This window comes from Ictalurus punctatus, chromosome 16 (assembly GCF_001660625.3).
Source record: "Ictalurus punctatus breed USDA103 chromosome 16, Coco_2.0, whole genome shotgun sequence".
NCBI lineage: Eukaryota > Metazoa > Chordata > Actinopteri > Siluriformes > Ictaluridae > Ictalurus > Ictalurus punctatus.
Window position 1 is genome coordinate 22,995,800 of NC_030431.2, and position 17,893 is coordinate 23,013,692.

Sequence of the window (17,893 nt, forward strand, 5' to 3'; positions counted from 1 at the left end):
TAAAATTAGCATACCGGTACGGCAGCGGGTTTCCCGACATTTCTTAGCGAGACACACAACTAAAGAAACAGACTTCAGACACCGAGCACGTCTTGGGCTAAAGAGAACTTGCGTGAGTTTCAAATCACTTGAAACGAAGGGTGCCAATACTTCTCGAGTTGGAGGTTGCACTTGTTTTCGGTCAGTTGGTGCAGTTCTTTTTAAAAGACTGGATTCTACCTCGCTTACAACCTCTAAAGCTAGATATTAGATGTTATTCCTGAATCATAAAGACTCAAACACGTGACTGTGTGCTCTTATAGGAAAACAATCAACCCTGCAGATTTATAAAAAAAAAAAAAAAAAAGCAGAGTTACTGTGACCACCCCATGATTGATTATTTATCCATAACAGCATGTCCCGGAGTGTTTTATTCTCATTACGTCACAGCAAGTTGCCAATAATTTGAACATTTACTCTGTGCATGTGGTTTCTCTGTAACACGTCTGTAGTTGACATTTAAACTCGAAAGAGAAGAAAAAGGGCTGGTGAAGGAACGACAGTGTACAGCTGTTACAACCTAAGGTCAACCATATCATTGATCAATTTCCTATAATGTTACACCTCGTGAAGCAAGCCCTCATTGATCAATTTCCTATAATGTTACACCTCGTGAAGCAAGCCCTCAAATTTTGCACCAGCTCTGTAAATAGTTTATCCATTCTAGCTAAAGATTTCATAACATTGCATACACTGTATACGTTATTTTTCTTGAGTATTCATTTGGCAGGCTTTTGAACAGATATTCATTCCAAGTCTTGAAAGCCTGACACCACACCCATTTCCTTTCATGAAAGTAATTAAGCATGGACATTTTAGGCGTCTCCATTATTACTCAAAGTCTCTGCTCTCTATGGAGAGCAGTATGGTGTTGATTCACTTCTGGAACGCCAATGGTTACAAAACGAAAGGAAAAACCACCATCAACTGTGTTAATAATGTGTTTGGCCAACACAGCTTCAATGCTCCTCGAACTGTACTGGAGCCCTGAACTAAATTTTGTTCCTTGAAAATATTTTCTCTCCGTTGGTGTTTTGATAATAGTAACGGGGATTTGTGTCTAAAACCTTCTCCGACGTCTTTTCAGTTCACATTAACAGGCAGAAAGCAGATAAAAGCTTTCTAACACAATAAAGCCTGTCAAAAGCAATACTTAGAGTGTTGAACTAGCATACTACAGTTATTATAGCTCGTTAACCAGGCATGTGCTACTGTGAGCTGTGATACGTCATACTTTATAGCAAAAACGGGTCTCAAATACAAATAATCAAGGATTTTGCAGTTGTAGAAATTAACAAAATCGAGCAAACGCAGCAATATTCGGAGGCGCTTGCAACTTTTGCATGAATTTGTTGGTTTTTTTTTTTTTGGCACTTACAGCAGATTTCCTACAGATTTGGGGCAAGACACGTCACGTGACCTCGTCACAACACACGTTCAGCCAAAGCCCTCTTCGAGTCACATCTGTCGAACATGAGCACAGCTAAAAGCTCTCATTTACCAACAAACATCGCTGCGAAAGACAAGCGAATGCAAGTACACTTTCACCAATTCAAGTAGTTTCCCTATTAAAAAAAATATAATAATAAATTTTAAAGCATGAAAATAGCCGCAGCAAGATCAAGCATTTTTGGTTGCAACAAATCACCAAAAAAAAAGTCTCAGTGAAATCTTGTACTGATTCTTACAGGTATTCTTACATAAATGATAAAATGTCACCATTAAGGGTGTAACTCAGTGCAACTACAGTACGTCTGGGTCTGTATCCAAGTAAAGTGAATACTACTAGCTAGTTCTCATATAAAAGGTGACTGTACTATAGCTGTAGTGACACCTGATACAAGAACATAGCTACCCAATATCATATCAAGTTATTTACCAGTTCCTCCCGCACAGCTTAAAAAAAAAAAAAAAAAAAAAAAAAAAAACCTCAGCAGGTATATCAGGTGATTTGCACACACACCCCCCCCTTCCGTTACTCAACATGGCCTTATAAACACATTATACACCAGATGTTGCTTTTTTTTCTGGCTACAAAATGTGTGCTATAAATGTACTTTTACGTACAAGTTCCTAACCACAGGAGTCGTCATTCGCAAAACAAGTTGACTTATTGACCGGCGGAATTTTTTTAAGCCGTTTTTATTCGCTTTGTAAATTCTTCTTGAATTAATGAATAATATATTCTTCATTATTAATGTGGTCGTTGCACATAACGTAACAAATTTCTAGTAAAAAGATGCATTTTACAAGATGGTGTCAACAGCGTCTCGAAGCACACAAGGTAGATTGTTTTAATAAATACCCCCCCCTAGAGTAAAATTAGTTTACAGGAGGATTAAAAGTTGTATCTCCAAATCCCACAGCAAATTATTCCACCTCCCCCCACCCCCCAAAAAAGTTAATTACTAACTTATCGTGTGTGTAGGAAAACTGCTGGTGCTGTTTAAATGGCCATGCAGTGCTCTGCTCTTTGACCGCTGATCCACAACTTTACACAGTAAAAGTTGACTCATTCTCTATTGTTCAGGAAGTTAAAGTGATGTCAGTTATGTTTTTCAACATTTCCAGTCATGAACAGAACGGCTCGCACGGTGATCCTGGAACATCTAATCCTATCGTAGTATTACAGTGTGTGTGCGCGCGCACTCATTGACCAGAACGCAAATTCAAAACAGCATTTTATATGTTTTTAAAAAAAAAAAAAAAAATCATAAAATAAAATAAAAAGCTCCTAGCAGACTGTGCTCGACGTTTCACTGGATTAAACATACGAAGTAGCTCAGCAGAGTTTATGATTAAACGGTCATAATGGACATTTGCATGTTGTAGACTACCAAACTGAAGAGTGGTTAAGGTGCGTCTTCTGCCTCAGTGCTTCTGGGGTTATTTAGGTGCAAGTACCACTAGGGCAGTTATTTATGGAGGGCTGGAATCATCATTTTTCACATTCAAAGTGAACTCTCAGTGCCTACAATTGGTTTTATAAAGATGTTAGTTAAAATTTTTTTATTAAAAATAAAAAAATAAAGCCTTTCATGTTCATTCTTTAAAGACTCTCATTCGCACCCTGTGAATACATGGTACGTCAAGGGTTAAACACTTTCTTCAAAAAACCCAAACCTGGCAAAGAAAATGCCAGAATTGCACTGTTTAATGCAGCAAACCACCAGGACAACGCTACTACATGGCCAGTTTGCTGCTAGATGGCAGCCCGCTAAATCAAAAAACTCCTCCTCCAAAAATGTAAATGATTTTAACTGGGTGAAAAAACGACAAGACTCAAAAAATAAGATGAACTCGGGAGATCAGAGCAGAAGTTTTATTGAACTCAAGCAGGAGACCAGGGGCAGTTGAGGATTTACGATTTGCAGCAGGTAGAAACATTACAGAGGGTGGACCAAGGAGAAGAGGGGGAATGTGGCCAGGAAGGAAAGGAGAAAACCAGAAAAAGGCACGTTTGCTCTCCCAGTAGCCAGTATGTTTCACCACTGGCTGGCATTTTTAGAAATAATAATAAAAAAAAAAAAAACTAACATGAAAAAGACCATCTCTGACCGCTACCGAGCAGAGCAACGTAAACAAGGCCAGTTTCTCTGTACAACACTGGCCAGAGACTTGCTTCCTGTCTCGGTTGCAGTGCAGATCATCCAACATGTAATAAAACACGTGCATGCATGGTCAGCCTTCTCTATAATAGGCAACAATGGTCACAGCTTCCAGGGCCACCTAGCGTCAGAGCCTCAAAGCTTTTCTGTACTACGCACTGAGGATGCTGCAGGATGGCGGATTGGGCACGCAGCTACACTGCTGCCCAGGATATTTTTTTAAAAGTTTGATGTACCCAAAAAAAAAAAAAAAAGGGGGGGGAACTCGACTTTCCAGTGCTCTACAGGCGCCACGACTTTTCCGTATGGACAGCAGGGTTTGAAACCGGTGCAAGTGAAGTGGAGAAAGTGACCCCTATGTGGCAGCGAGGAAGCTCAGCTTCTCTGTAACTACGCTGGCCATCGACTGCGCACAGAGGGGGAAGTGCACAGACTTCACCACGGTCTAGAAAACACAGCTACCGAGATAAGATTTAATCTATAAAAATAATCTACTGAAAAAAACGAGCAGAAAGAAGGGGGTGGAGTCAAGACCAACAATCCTTCAGTACTGCAGTTGGTAGCAGCTTCTGGCTTCTCTGTAATACGCCAGAATACACATGGCCTGCAAGGACCGAGACGTCGCCAACAGACATCTGAAAAACCACCACCATTCCATCTGATAAAAATACATGTTCTCCGATCAAAACAGGCCTAGAGTTAGAGTTATACTTTAACTAGATCATACTTAATTCCTTGCATTGGCTGCATTCGCATTATTAAATATTCCACTGATCCTCAGGTTAAAAAAAATAAAATAAAAAAATTGTCACATTAAAGTGACCGAAATGAATCACACACACACAAAAAAAGAAGTTCATACTGGCATAAATTAGAACTTGCAGGAAATGGAAGAAAAAAAAAAAAAAAAAAAAAAAAAAAAAAAAAAAGGTTTGATTGGCTTCAGTGCTTCATGTGCCAATGTGTAGCAATCTGCATTCAAAATATTAATTTGTGCCATCATGCAGTAGGATGCAGGAGAGGAGCAGGGGGGAGTGAGGAAAGAAAGGAGGAGTATGGGACGGAGGGAGTTAAAAAATTATGATTTTTTTTTTTTTTTTTCCAAACTACACACATAAAAGGGTCATGGTCGAAGATCAAGAAGTGTTGAGAGCGGGTACAAGCGAAAAGAAGGACGGATTTATTTATCTTTGGGACTTATTGAGTAGGGTTTAGGGTTAAGCATAAAGGTATATCGTTCTCCTCAAGGTAGCGAGATTTCTCTGTAGTGTACACCTGCTGACCGAAAGGAGAAGCTGTTGTAGGTTTAATACTGAAGCTTTTTAGGCACCTCCCATGAGAAAGGCTGACGGCCAAAGTGGCCGTAAACGGCAGTGCACTGGTAGATCGGCTTCTTCAGGTCCAGATCTCTGGAAGTACACGGGAGAAAGAAGAAGAAAAAAAAAAAAAAAACCTATGAAAGCACGACCAAGAAGCATCAAAAATTTTTTTTTTTTATACACACTTATACGAGCACCATGTATGCTGAAGACATTTCTGTAAACGTTTTAGCGAAAAACCATTAGACTACAGGCTCATTAGCACTCTCCACACCATTCTGATCAGAAACGTGACGCAGCTGGCCGAACACTACACATCCGGGTCAAAAGTTTGTGGACACTCGACTGAAATGGTCCAAAAAAACCTCGAGTTGAAAATATATTAATTAAATGTTTGAAATCTGAGTTATAGACCAAAAAAAAAAAAAAAATCAAAATTAAATATCACGTGCGCACACAGTTTATATAAATTAACTTGGATTTTATGAAGCGCTTACTTACAGCCCATTTGGTTTATTTATTTACAGTCCTGACATTCAGCAAGCGTTCCTGACTGATCATGCTAATATCTGACTAAATGATAATGCTAGCTTCTTGTAGTGATGCAGCATTCCGGCTACGCCCTCGTCTACCAGCTGCAGCCTGCACCCTTCCAAAGCCACGACCGATCCGATCGTCAATTTGCGACGGTCAGGACACGATAGGACTGAACTGTGCATTGCACACGATCTCACAAGCCTAATTTACCTGACGATGACACCAGGACGGAGGTCAAAGTTCTTCTTCACTATTTCCAGCAGCTCCTTCTCGCTCTTCTCAGAGGTACCGTAGTGGAAGATGGAAACAGAGAGTGGATGGGCCACGCCGATGGCATACGACAGCTGTGGGTATAACAAAAACAGTATTATTAAGGGAAACCCTTTTAAAAAGAGCTGTAAATGGTAGTTCTGTTAAGGTCTTTATTTAAAAACCTTCACCTGCACAAGGACGCGTTTGCAAAGGCCTGCCTTCACCAGGGATTTGGCAACCCAGCGGGCAGCATAAGCAGCAGAGCGGTCCACTTTTGTGTAGTCTTTTCCAGAAAACGCACCGCCTCCGTGAGCTCCCCAGCCTCCGTACGTGTCCACGATGATCTTGCGCCCAGTCAGACCAGCATCACCCTGCACCACGATTAAGACGCATAGAAAAAAAAAACCTCAGTTTTGAAATCAAAGTGAAGGAATAAAAACCCTCTCACAGGTAAAAACAAGCTTGCGTATCCCAACTCACCTGTGGTCCTCCAATGACGAAGCGCCCACTGGGCTGCAGGTGGTAGATGGTGTTATCATCCAGGTATTGGTTGGGCACCACTGCCTTCACAACCTTCTCCTTCAGGGATTCACGCATCTCGTCCAGGCTCACGCACTCATCGTGCTGCACAGACACCACCACAGTGTGGACGCGCAAGGGTACCATCGTGCCACAGTTCTGACGGTACTCCACAGTCACCTACATGAGAGACAAAGAGCTCGAGTTCAATAACCAGGGATGATGTAATGAATCACCGGGACACCATGACATTGCACCGTCCCGAATTTTTAACATACAACAGTCGTAACCAAATCGAAACTCGACACTACCTCGACAAAGCAGTCTGAGCTGAGCATGTGATGCGTTGCAAATTAGCCTTTCTTGCCCTGGAGCATTTATTTAGTAGCTTTAATTTGCATGATTACTTGAAAACAGTATAGTGATGTTTGCGTACATGTGTGGGAATTTTTCAGAAGAACTTGGGGCGGGGGGGCTACCAGGGGGAGAGATATCGATTTTGGGAAACTCAAGCCAGAAAATTAACTCATGCAAACACGTCTATTTGCATGATCCTTTGCATTTTAAACTTTTACAAAACTAAAATAATAATGATAATAATAATAATAATAATAATAAAAAAATCCACCTTATTTTTTTTAAGCTGAAATCTAACAGACATCAAATGTAAAATGCCTTTTAAAGACCTGCAGCTAGTCAAACACCTCACCTGGGTTTTGGAGTCCGGCCTCAGCCACGGCAGAGACCCGTTGCGGCGCAGCTCGGCCATTTTAGCATTCAGCTTGTGCGCCAGGATGATGGTCAGGGGCATACACTCCTCCGTCTCGTCAGTGGCGTAGCCAAACATCAAACCCTGAGAACCACAAAGCATGTCTCAGAACAAAAAGCCTCCCCTTAAAATGTTCTTTACAGGCTATAGTCATCCCGATTCATGCTAAAGTTAATACCATCTTATGCTGGGTTTTAAATGATACTCTGCGTGCACTACACCACTGCACTATCGTTTAGCCGTTTTAAATACCATTTCATAGGGCTGGGTGATTTATCGATACAACCTCAATATCATGATGAAGGATTACATGAAACTTTATTATTTTTTTTTTTTTAAAGAGAGATATTAGTATGGTGATGTGTCCCAGCCCGAATATTCCCTCGTCATGCTCACCTGGTCACCAGCACCAATGTCCTCCTCATTGCGGTCCTTGTGGACACCCTGTGCAATGTCCGGGGACTGCTGCTCCAGCGCCACAAGGACGTTGCAAGTCTTGTAGTCAAACCCTGAGCAATGAAAAGTACATTAGAGCCACAGATCCAAAACAGGAGGATTCCCAAAACTACAACGCCATAGACACCATTACAGCCTAATCTCAGTGGGGGGTTTTCTCCCCAAAACAAAAGGAGGATTACATCACACCAGGGCATAGAATAAGACACTAAACATGCTACTCAACAGGCAAGAGATTGCATTTGATACTTTAATTAAGCAACGGTGTAACCTACAAAATGTTACGGTTTAGCATCACGCTCAGCAATGAAAACAAAATCAAATGTGACTCGTTTCTTACGGTCCGATTTATACACGAGACATACAAAGTTGTAAAATGACTCGAAACTATACTGAGGGAACATTACAAATGCAAAAGGCCATTTGCATGCTACTGCCGCACCTTTGTTGGAGTCGTCATAGCCGATCTGCTTGATGGTGTCTCTAACAACCTTCTGGTAGTCGACGTGGGCACGAGAGGTGATCTCGCCGGCGAGCAAGATCATTCCGGTCTTGGCCACGGTTTCTGTCACGAGATAAAAGATTGCAGCGAGATCTTAAGAAGAATAACGTAAAAAGGAAGCAAGTGCATTTAAAAAGCTGAAATACTAGCATGGATAGACCATTTTTCTCTCTCTCAAACACACACCAACTGTATTCACAGAGCCTACTGATGATACTATTGCAGTTACAACACGTACCACATGCAACCTTAGCATTGGGGTCCTGCTTGAGATGAGCGTCCAACACAGCGTCGCTGATCTGGTCGCAAATCTTATCTGGGGAAACAGTGCGCATAGGGTTAACGTTAGAGGGCCGTGAACAGGTCTGCACTGAAGAATAAATCTAATGCATTTACACCAAAAGGAAGGAGAAAGTCACATTACTGCAACACGATTAATAAAGAGGGAATTTCTGATTCATGCTGCAAGTTGTGTTCAGTGTTTCCAGTACGTGAAGAAAAACCCGTGACCGAGCACTGCTCATCGGCTCGGAATGGAAATCAACCTGGCCGACGGCATTAAATAAACCTCGCCAAGAATCATGACTAAACACATTACTCCCCGAAGATCGATGCAGCACACTGCGGCACAACAAGCTTCGTACAAGGAAAACAAACCTTCTATTGTACCAGATATGAGCAGCTTATTTTCGTTTTGCCCCTGACTGAGTGGGATATCGGTATTATACACTGTTATACTGAGAAGTCACATGCTTGAACACAGTGTACGCGTCAGTGCTTTAAGTGTCTCCTCTGTCGATCACGTAAACACTAACATCACAGAAAACTAGGGGTGGACAACATGACAAAAATATCATATCGTATCAAACTTCAGAGACACGTTATATGCATTAGGAAATGCGCAACCATCAACAATGGTGTTTTGGCTTGCATAAAATTGATTTAATATCCTTAAAGAGAAAACAGAAAGAACACAAGCAAAAAGGAATAAAAAAATCTAATTTTAAAGATTCAGTGCAAATGAATCAGCGCATCAAGTCAGAATTTCTGATGCAGAAGTCAAAATGAAACTGCTACTCATTTAATTACAAACGGTTTCCGTTCCATGATGTATTGTTAAAGAGCAACTAAAAGGTACTGTTTAACACCACACCACGGTTGTAAATCCATGTCACGAAGATCCTGTCTTCCAGAATTTCATATTTCAATCTGCTGTATCAGCTTGCTTCTTTACACTGTTACCGAGCATGAATAACGGTACGTATTGAACTCCAGACGGATGCCTGGCAGAACAGCTGGGTTTGTGTTTGAATTGGGTTACTACCCCGCAGCATTCGGAAGGGATCTATATTTAGAGTAGACATAAGCCGTATTAATCAGCTGTAACGCAGCCAGGACTCAAAGTACCTGTGCATGAACCTGCGCTGCTGCATGCATGCGGTAGTGTGCGCTAAAAAGAGGACAAAATAATGGGCTGCGTCCAGTGTAGTGCACGACGGGAGTGAGCAGGAGTATTTTCTTCTAGTGGCTCAAAATAATAAAAATATAAGGCAATATGTAATGCCATGTGTTCACTCTAAAACGTGTGATTCATTCATGAAGGATTCTTCCCGCTCCTTTCCAAGGCCAAGGTTGCCAGTTTTGGATGCAATTACTCTTCATGGCAACGACTGAGTATATTAAAAATCAAGATCAGTTGGTTAAACAGGTGGAATCTGGTGCGGCTCCTGCTTTTTTTGGAATGAAAGAAGGAACACCACCCTGTTCGGATAAAACCAGAGAGCCCTGCTCAATACGAAAGAGAAAGTAAGAAGCACATAGACAACAATGTTTAGATTATTTGAATCTATCAGCAGAAATGAAGATATGTTCATTTCCAAGTGCAAACAGAAACCTGTTAACGATTTCGAAGTTGTAGGGTTTTTTTTTTTTTTTGCCTATGCTTGATGTACGACTGGCGTTGTTAACCCAGTCTAACACCGTACCCAGTGATTTGACCAAAATTCAGTGCACTGCAAAAAACGTGGCATAGAGCCCAAAACTGGTAGCCTTGGCATGACCTGACAAACACAGGAAGATTTAGAAAGTGAAAGGATACTCGTTCAGTGCACACAACATTCTCATTCCCATACAACGACTTATATGAACATATCTAGGACTCAGAAGACATACGCATGGCTTTCCTTTGGTTGCTTGATGGAGGCGGGGGAATTCATACCAATTTGGCAACCCAGAAGGAAGCTGACGCAACAGAGCAAACACGTGGAGACACAAATGCATGCAATAAGAACGCGGATTAACTCATGCTCATTAATACACTACTACTAAACGTGTTAATTTTTGTTAGTGTCTAGGACTAGGACTATCAAAGAAAATACAGACAATATTAAATCTAGATGCAAATATATATATTTTAAGTCATCATCATCATCATCATCATCATTACTTTTTTTTAGACTGGACTCGTAACAAGAAGTTGGTAGGATGTATAAATTATGTAAAAACATAACGCAGTCGACAGGCTGTGTAAATAAAAGATTTATAGAAAAGGTTTAAAGAAATAAAACCTTTCCATCGGGCATTGCTCTGGCCACATGCTGTCCTCCCGCCGTACTGCGCATGCGCAGGATTTCACCATCATTTCACAGTAATTACTTTAGCTTTAATATATGACCAGCTAAACACATTTGAGCAAAAACAACCTCCATACAGACACGTTCCCATTTATATATTACACGCAACCAATATAAACGATATTATCTTTAATAAATATTATTATTATTAGATCCTGTAGCACGCGCGTGCACTGATTCGGCCTCCATCCGCACGGCATGGTCGAGATTAACGGCTACCGGCGAACAAATCGCACCTTAAATGTTGACCAAAACTTTGTTTGGGTTATATGTAAAGGTTTCTGGAATCTAACGCTAAAATTCCGTGCGCGGTTAAGTAATTATTTCCTAAACAAACAAGCGCTAGAAATTAAACCGACTGACGTAGCTATTGCTTGCTAACATGCTAACTGCGCAAACGCATTGCGCTTGGGTCACTTTCGGTTTGTCAGCTTCTCGTCGCCATGGCCGAAAATCTGTATTTAAATACGTGTTTTCACGTTAATCCAAATAAAAAATTCCATACTGTTTAGATATACATACCAGGGTGCCCTTCACCGACTGACTCTGAAGTGAACAGGAAGCAATCATCATCGGCGATGCGTTTACCGTGGCAGTTCATGTTTCTAGTGAATGAATTTAGCTAAAATGCGAAATGACTGTCGGTTTGTTACTTCAACAGGAACGTTGTTAAATTCAGCCTCGCTTGCTATAGAGACTCAACTCTGAATAAATATCAGCTAGTGGCGCTGACTCTTATAGTCATCCTATGTGAGCAAACATCCAAATCTGATTGGTTTAAACAGACGTCCGTCATTTTCACCAACCAATCATGTTCAACCTCAGGATGCAACGGTCTTCATCCAGAGACGTAAACAATTCATAACGAAACAGAAACAGGATTTTCATTTCTTTGAAATGACTCGACAGTATGCGGTCAATATATATATATATATATATATATATATATATATATATATATATATATACACACACAAACACACACACACACACACACACACACACACACATATATATTGTTTATTTAAAACAGTTTTGTTCTCTCTTAGACTAAATAAACGGATAAGGAAATCAGTTCATGTGATTACTTCTCATGTTATTCAAGTGAATTGTTTTGTTTTGGGTTATATTTATTACTAAAATGTCTGACAGGATGTGAAAATGGGGAAAAATCCCTTGTGTGTTATCTTGTATGTCCAGAGTTCATCAGAAATTGTTGATTACGCACATATAATCCAGCTTCATCAACATAATCCAAGTTCGTCAGCTGTCTGAGGTGGATTTCAGACCTCCAGCACTGGACAAAATATAGAGGAATAACTCTTAAGTGAAAGTATAGATAATATGTCATTATATGACTCAATTGAAAGTGGAAATATGGACACACACACACTCCTAATAAATAAATAAATAAATAAATAAATAAACGTTACTTTTGAATGTACTCAAGTTGAGAAAAAAAAAAGCAAAAATTTTTAAAGGGTGAAATTAACTTCATGTCATGTTTTCATGTAATACTTATCTAAAACTATTAGATGATGTTTGTTTTGAACACCATTTTGCCTGAAAACATCATTCAGTCTCTGTTACTGTACCACTTGCATCTCATCTTATCATAGTCCCTAATACTATCACAATACTGTATTTATAAGACATTATTACTTTATTATCAAATTATGACTTTATTACAAAAGCAGTATTGCTCAACCCATAATGACAGTTCTGATAGTTATTTTAAACTTTCATATTCGCTCTGGTCTGGTATATTATGGGTGTGTGTTCTCCATGTGATGATCATATTTCTCCATGAAGACAGCTGTAGCCCGGCTGCTGCGACAGCTCTCCTGAATAACATGCGGAAGGAGGGATTATATTTTGGTGCTGATGTTTCAGTGATGTTGTATTTAGCATTTTAGGAAGGAGGCTCTAGTGTCAGCATTTTGTAACGGTCAGAAATCTTCCGGGATGTGCACTCTGGGCATTCCATTTTGTTTTATTAAATTTACATGACCAGAAAAAAGCAAGACGGGCTAATGAGCATACAACTGTTTATAGCTGCTGTAATGCAAGTGACAAGAGGAACTTGTTTCGTGGGCATTCCACAAAATTGAATGTAACTACAAATGGATAAAAAGTACAAGGAAGCTGTGCATGGCCAGGAATCAAGAGTGGGTGGGGACGGTATTACTCTCTCCGCTGTCAATCAGAGCAGCACTAGTCAATCTTAGGTGTCTGTGAGCTCGTGTATGAGGAAGAGGGCTGACGGCGCTTTCCTCTGATTGTGTTATTGTGGTGGTGGGCATGTGATCGAGCGGCGTTTTGTAAATGGAGGGTAAAGTCTTAAAAAAGGAGTGGATAATTTCATGAATCAACATACACCTGTGTGTGATTTACACTGCTTTTGTTATGCTGTGTGTCTCGCAGTGAAGAGTTGCTGAGCTGGTAGTTCAGAGCACTGAGACTTTCCTCAACTCTGTCCTGCTGAGCACGTGGACTTGGATTTTGCAGTAATTTTAGTTAAGACGGTTGCCAAGCTGAGTAACCCGGACAACAGGACAAAACAGATTTTCGTCTATTCATATTAAAAGTTGCCTCAGATACCTGGCAACCGTTAATCTTGAAAAAAAAACAACAAAGCCTATTCATGTCATTGTTGCATATTCGTACAAAAATTAGCACAGTTCATGCATGATCACAGTCTAATTGTCATCACTCACAGCCACGCCAAATATATTTTTCTCACAGGGAGCTAGATTTTTAATACACGTTGCATATATTCGCTTTTCGGAGCTCCATTGCAACTATAAAGAATCACATGTTGGTACATGAAGGTTGTCTGGGATGATCAACCCCATCTGTGGTGAGAAGGAAGCCGTGCATTTTTATTTTCATTATGAGCTGTTCAGTTATTCAGCGAGAGAAATTAGGAAACTTATTTAAAATATTATGGAAAGTGAACTCGTTATAAGAGAACTCAGCTCTATCAGCGAGCACTGGTTTGTCTGAACGGTGTTGAAAAAACGTTCTCTCATTTCTACATGTTTAAAAAAAAACCTTGAAGCAAGACATGTGACTGCAACATGGCTGTGCTCCAGTGTGATTTATAAGAAACCCCTTCCATTATTGTAACTACCGTTATGCAATCTGGTAAATTGCAGCAGTCCATAAATAAGCCTCATACGTCTCATGCAAGGAAATGATCTTTGGTACAATAGCAACAGGTGGCACAGGCATGTTCTTGTTTGCATAACGTACAAAAAATAGAAAGTGAAACACTTTTAGTATTTTATTGGTGCACTTTTTTTTGTGTGTTTAGATTATTCTTTGTTAAAGCAATAATTGGGCTAAAGATGACTTGTCAAAACAGTTCCTCTTATCAAAAAATATATATGTTTACTGTCTAAAGTTAGTTTCTCTTTTGTAGTGTGGCCTTGCACACTCAGTATCTGAACCAAACCACACAGATAGCAGATCTGAATGTTCTAGATGGTTTCTCTTTCTCTCCCAGAAACACATACACAAACGTTGTATGCTGTATGTATGTGTCTATACGCTACTGTGCAAAGGTTTTAGGGACATGCAAAGGGTTAGGGTTTCAAAAATAACAAAATTAGACATTTCTACTGAAACAAAAAGACTATAAAGAATAGTAAACAGTAATAAACTAAACAATGTTAGGTTTAAAAATCAAACAAACAACCCTTTGCTTTAAAAAAAAAAAAAAGGTCTCAGTAGTGTCAAAAAAAAAAGAAAAGATTTTGGACAAGCAATTGGTTTGAAATCCATCCATCCATCCATCTTCCATACCGCTTATCTTACACAAGGTCGTGGGGAGCCTGTCCCAAGGAATTCGGGGCACAAAGTATACCCTGGACCCTGGATGTTTGCAAGGCAATCATTCCAACCACTAAGCTACCATGCTTTCCCCCCCTCAAACACCCCAGACCCCCACCCCCGAGTCTGAAATATCAGTCATTATTACAATATAAATAGTAAGGTTGCTAGGTTTCTTGCTACGTGTGTTTCTGCACTGTTCTGTTAGGAAGTTTCACTTCCTGGATCAACAGCAGCACATGCAGAGCTGAGGAAGGACTTACATCCAAAACGTCCTGTTTCTCTCTAAACGTTATTGACTTCAAAAGAAACCATGTTGCTGAGCTGTGTACTTTGAGGATATGTCATTTTTTTCCTTTCGTTTTTGGCAGATGTAGCACTTCTGACCATGACCATTTTATCTGCTGATTTCGCAATTTATTCTGAGCAACATACACCATACAAATGACAATTGTCATGTGATATACTCATTCAGCAGACACTTTAAAAAAAAATTTTTTTATATCTAAAACAGTTTCAAAGAATGAAGTGGAACCTAATGGAACTGCAAAAAATACCAAAATACCAAAAATGCCATGAAGTTAAGGGATGAGATACCCAGTACATATCCATTAGTTATATTCTATGTATACTTTTACATAATATTCAATGCTTAAATAGCTACTAAAATGGCATAGGAACATCTCTACACGTTTTACATTCATTCACAATGAATGAATAAACATGGAAATTAGCCACACTGTCTCGTGACTTCTGCAGGAGCTTTGCCACTTTGTTGCTAGTAAGTAAGCTCAGATTGCCACTGGTCGCCCGTGCAGGATTTCAGATAGCTAAGCACTAGGATTTAACAGTTGCCAAACCTGTGAGAACAGACTGTAACAATTAGCTATGTTAGCTAGTTAGATTAGCATACTGGTTCTGTGTCTTGTTTCCAGGTAATTTGAGGCCCTGCTCATTCCACCAACTGAAGTCTTTAAAGGTTTGAAATGGGGGAAACCATAGACAGTGTTAGCAAAGTTATTATTTTTTTTATTCATATATCAATCCAAGAGGAGTTCATTGTTGAATTATGTACATTTTTGTATTTTTCGAGGCATTGATTTTGCTCAATGCTCAAAACTTTGGCTCTCTATCTGTCCTGGGATTTTAAGTCACAACTTTGTGGTGGTCTGAACTGTAACTGCTAAACTACTGCAGACTTTTTGCTAAAAAAAACAAAAAAAAACAAAACCTCACTGAATTATCTTTCCTCGACCCCTTTTCCTTTCCTTTTCACTTTCAAAATATCACTTCATGTCACATGATGTGCTTCTGATAATTAAAATAACACTTTCATGGGTTGCGGTATTTGATAATAATAATTAAAAAAGAAGTGTGTTTGTAACATTGTGTCGTAATATTTTGGGATAAAAAAGGTCACTGGACAGGCGCAGTCATACGGTCAGGAACGAGTCTCAGCTTTCAGCTCAGAACAAAGCTGTTTGTGTCCTCAAGCTGCTTTACCAGAAACCTGTCACATGATTTCCACTAGCAACCAATCAGCCTCCCTTAGGACTCATAAACACAGAGTAGACCCCTCATGTTAACTCAGATACCCTTATGGGAATGTTTCAGCTCCACCAATCCAGACTTAGCAACAGAACATCAGCGCAACGCCTCTTGGCAACAACTCGAATCACCAAACCCACACAGACACACATACGCACACGTGCGCGCGCTAGTGTAAACACAAAGCACGAGGTTAGCCAGTGATGATATAAGGAGTTATAATTATAACACACTGCTCACTGAACATCATTTAAACAAGTGAAAACATTATCACTGCCAAGCCTTGCACTGAAAGGCATAATTTAGCCAAAGAAAGTGCACACAATGTTCCCGTTCACCTAAATGTACTCAATCATGCAAACAAAATGTGTTCTTTTGTTTTGTTTTGGGTAAGCTATTTTTCCAGCCTTATCAGAAGGATGAATACAGTCGTGTGAAAAAATAAGTACACCCCATGGAAATTGGTGTTTGTTTATTTATTTATTTATTTCACATATTTGGACAAGCGACATGTACAACTGACATTTCGTAGCAGATTTTACAATTCATATGAACAGACCAGTCACATGGAAAAAGTAAGTACACCCCTACATTTATCACACCTTCAAATCCATCAAATTCGAAGAATCAGGTGTTCAAGATCGGGTGCCGGTGATCAGAACCTGCTTAGGGGGTGCAGGTGGAACCGGTCTTATTTATACCCCTCTCATATCTAGTGTCTGGTGTTCCCTTTGCTATTGAGGTGCGTGGTGTGATCATGCCAAGATCTAAAGAGTTCTAGAAGACCTTCAGAAAAAAAGTTTGTGGAAGATTATGAGTCTGGCATTCTTTAGAATATGCTACTTGTCTAAATATGTAGAAAAAGCCAACAATTTCCACAGGGTGTACTTTCAGAACTGCCTTACCGTTGTGTTGTTTTCCTACAAATAGGGTGAATTGAGATACCTTGGGACATTTTTGGAATTTCCACTATTAATAAAACAAATACCACAAGGCATGATACATTTCTGATATCCTCAAGGTTTTGACTATCTAAAGATAAAGGAAAAAATATAACTCAGGGCTGAGTGAAAGCTTTTTTTTTTTTCATTACATGTTTGCTAATCTGGAACATGGAGCTAATTTAGAACATTCAAGGCTCAAGGTTGATGAAGGTGGAAGAACTCGAGTGTCCTGCACAGAGGCCTGACTTCAACCCCACTGAACACCTTTAGGATGAACTGGAACGCCGACTGCACCCCATTCCTCCTCGTCCAACACCAGTGCCCGATCTCACTAATGCTCGTGTAGCTGAATGATCACGAATCCCCACAGTCACGCTCCAAAAATCTAGTGGTAAGCCTTCCCAGAATAGTGGAGGTTATTATAACAGAAAGAGGAGAGGGACTGAATCTGGAATGGGTTGTTCAACATGCACATATGAGTGTGACAGCCACTATATTGGTTATATAATTTGTAAAACTCTTATCCAAATTTATCACCAGCATATTCTGAATAGAGCTGACTCAGTGAAATTGACTACATATTAAGATGTTGATCTGAATAATGTTCTATAATTTATTTCTTACAAGAATAACAATTACAGGGTTTAATAAAAGTTCAGTATTGTCCAAATTCACCAGATTAAGTAATAATTGTATTAATTTAGCGGAATAACACAGGATAAAAAAAATAACTGAACACAGTACACTAACTAAACATTTCTGCATACTCATTAGAAGGCCTACGTAAAGCGCTATAATTCCCACATCCCCTCATATGATCTCACTTCCACTGTCTGAGAGAAATAACATGACTTTTTTTGCTTAGTAAGAAAAAGTCACTTTTATTTATCAGGCCAGAAAATAAATGCTGCTAAGTTGAACTGCACCGATTGA

The 17,893-nt window shown here is 39.7% G+C and overlaps 1 protein-coding gene across 1 annotated transcript; it reads right to left on the minus strand.

Annotated features, from left to right (window-relative positions):
- Positions 1-3,347: 3,347 nt before the first annotated feature.
- Positions 3,348-11,351, minus strand: mat2aa (methionine adenosyltransferase II, alpha a). The gene is made up of 9 exons (XM_017489709.3): positions 11,157-11,351; positions 8,240-8,317; positions 7,942-8,064; positions 7,440-7,552; positions 6,984-7,127; positions 6,236-6,454; positions 5,944-6,126; positions 5,714-5,847; positions 3,348-5,056 (listed from the first exon to the last, which is right to left on the minus strand). Exons 1-9 carry the CDS (start codon positions 11,233-11,235, stop codon positions 4,954-4,956), a joined length of 1,176 nt encoding a protein of 391 aa, XP_017345198.1. The 5' UTR covers positions 11,236-11,351; the 3' UTR covers positions 3,348-4,953.
- Between the last annotated feature and the right edge of the window lie 6,542 nt (positions 11,352-17,893).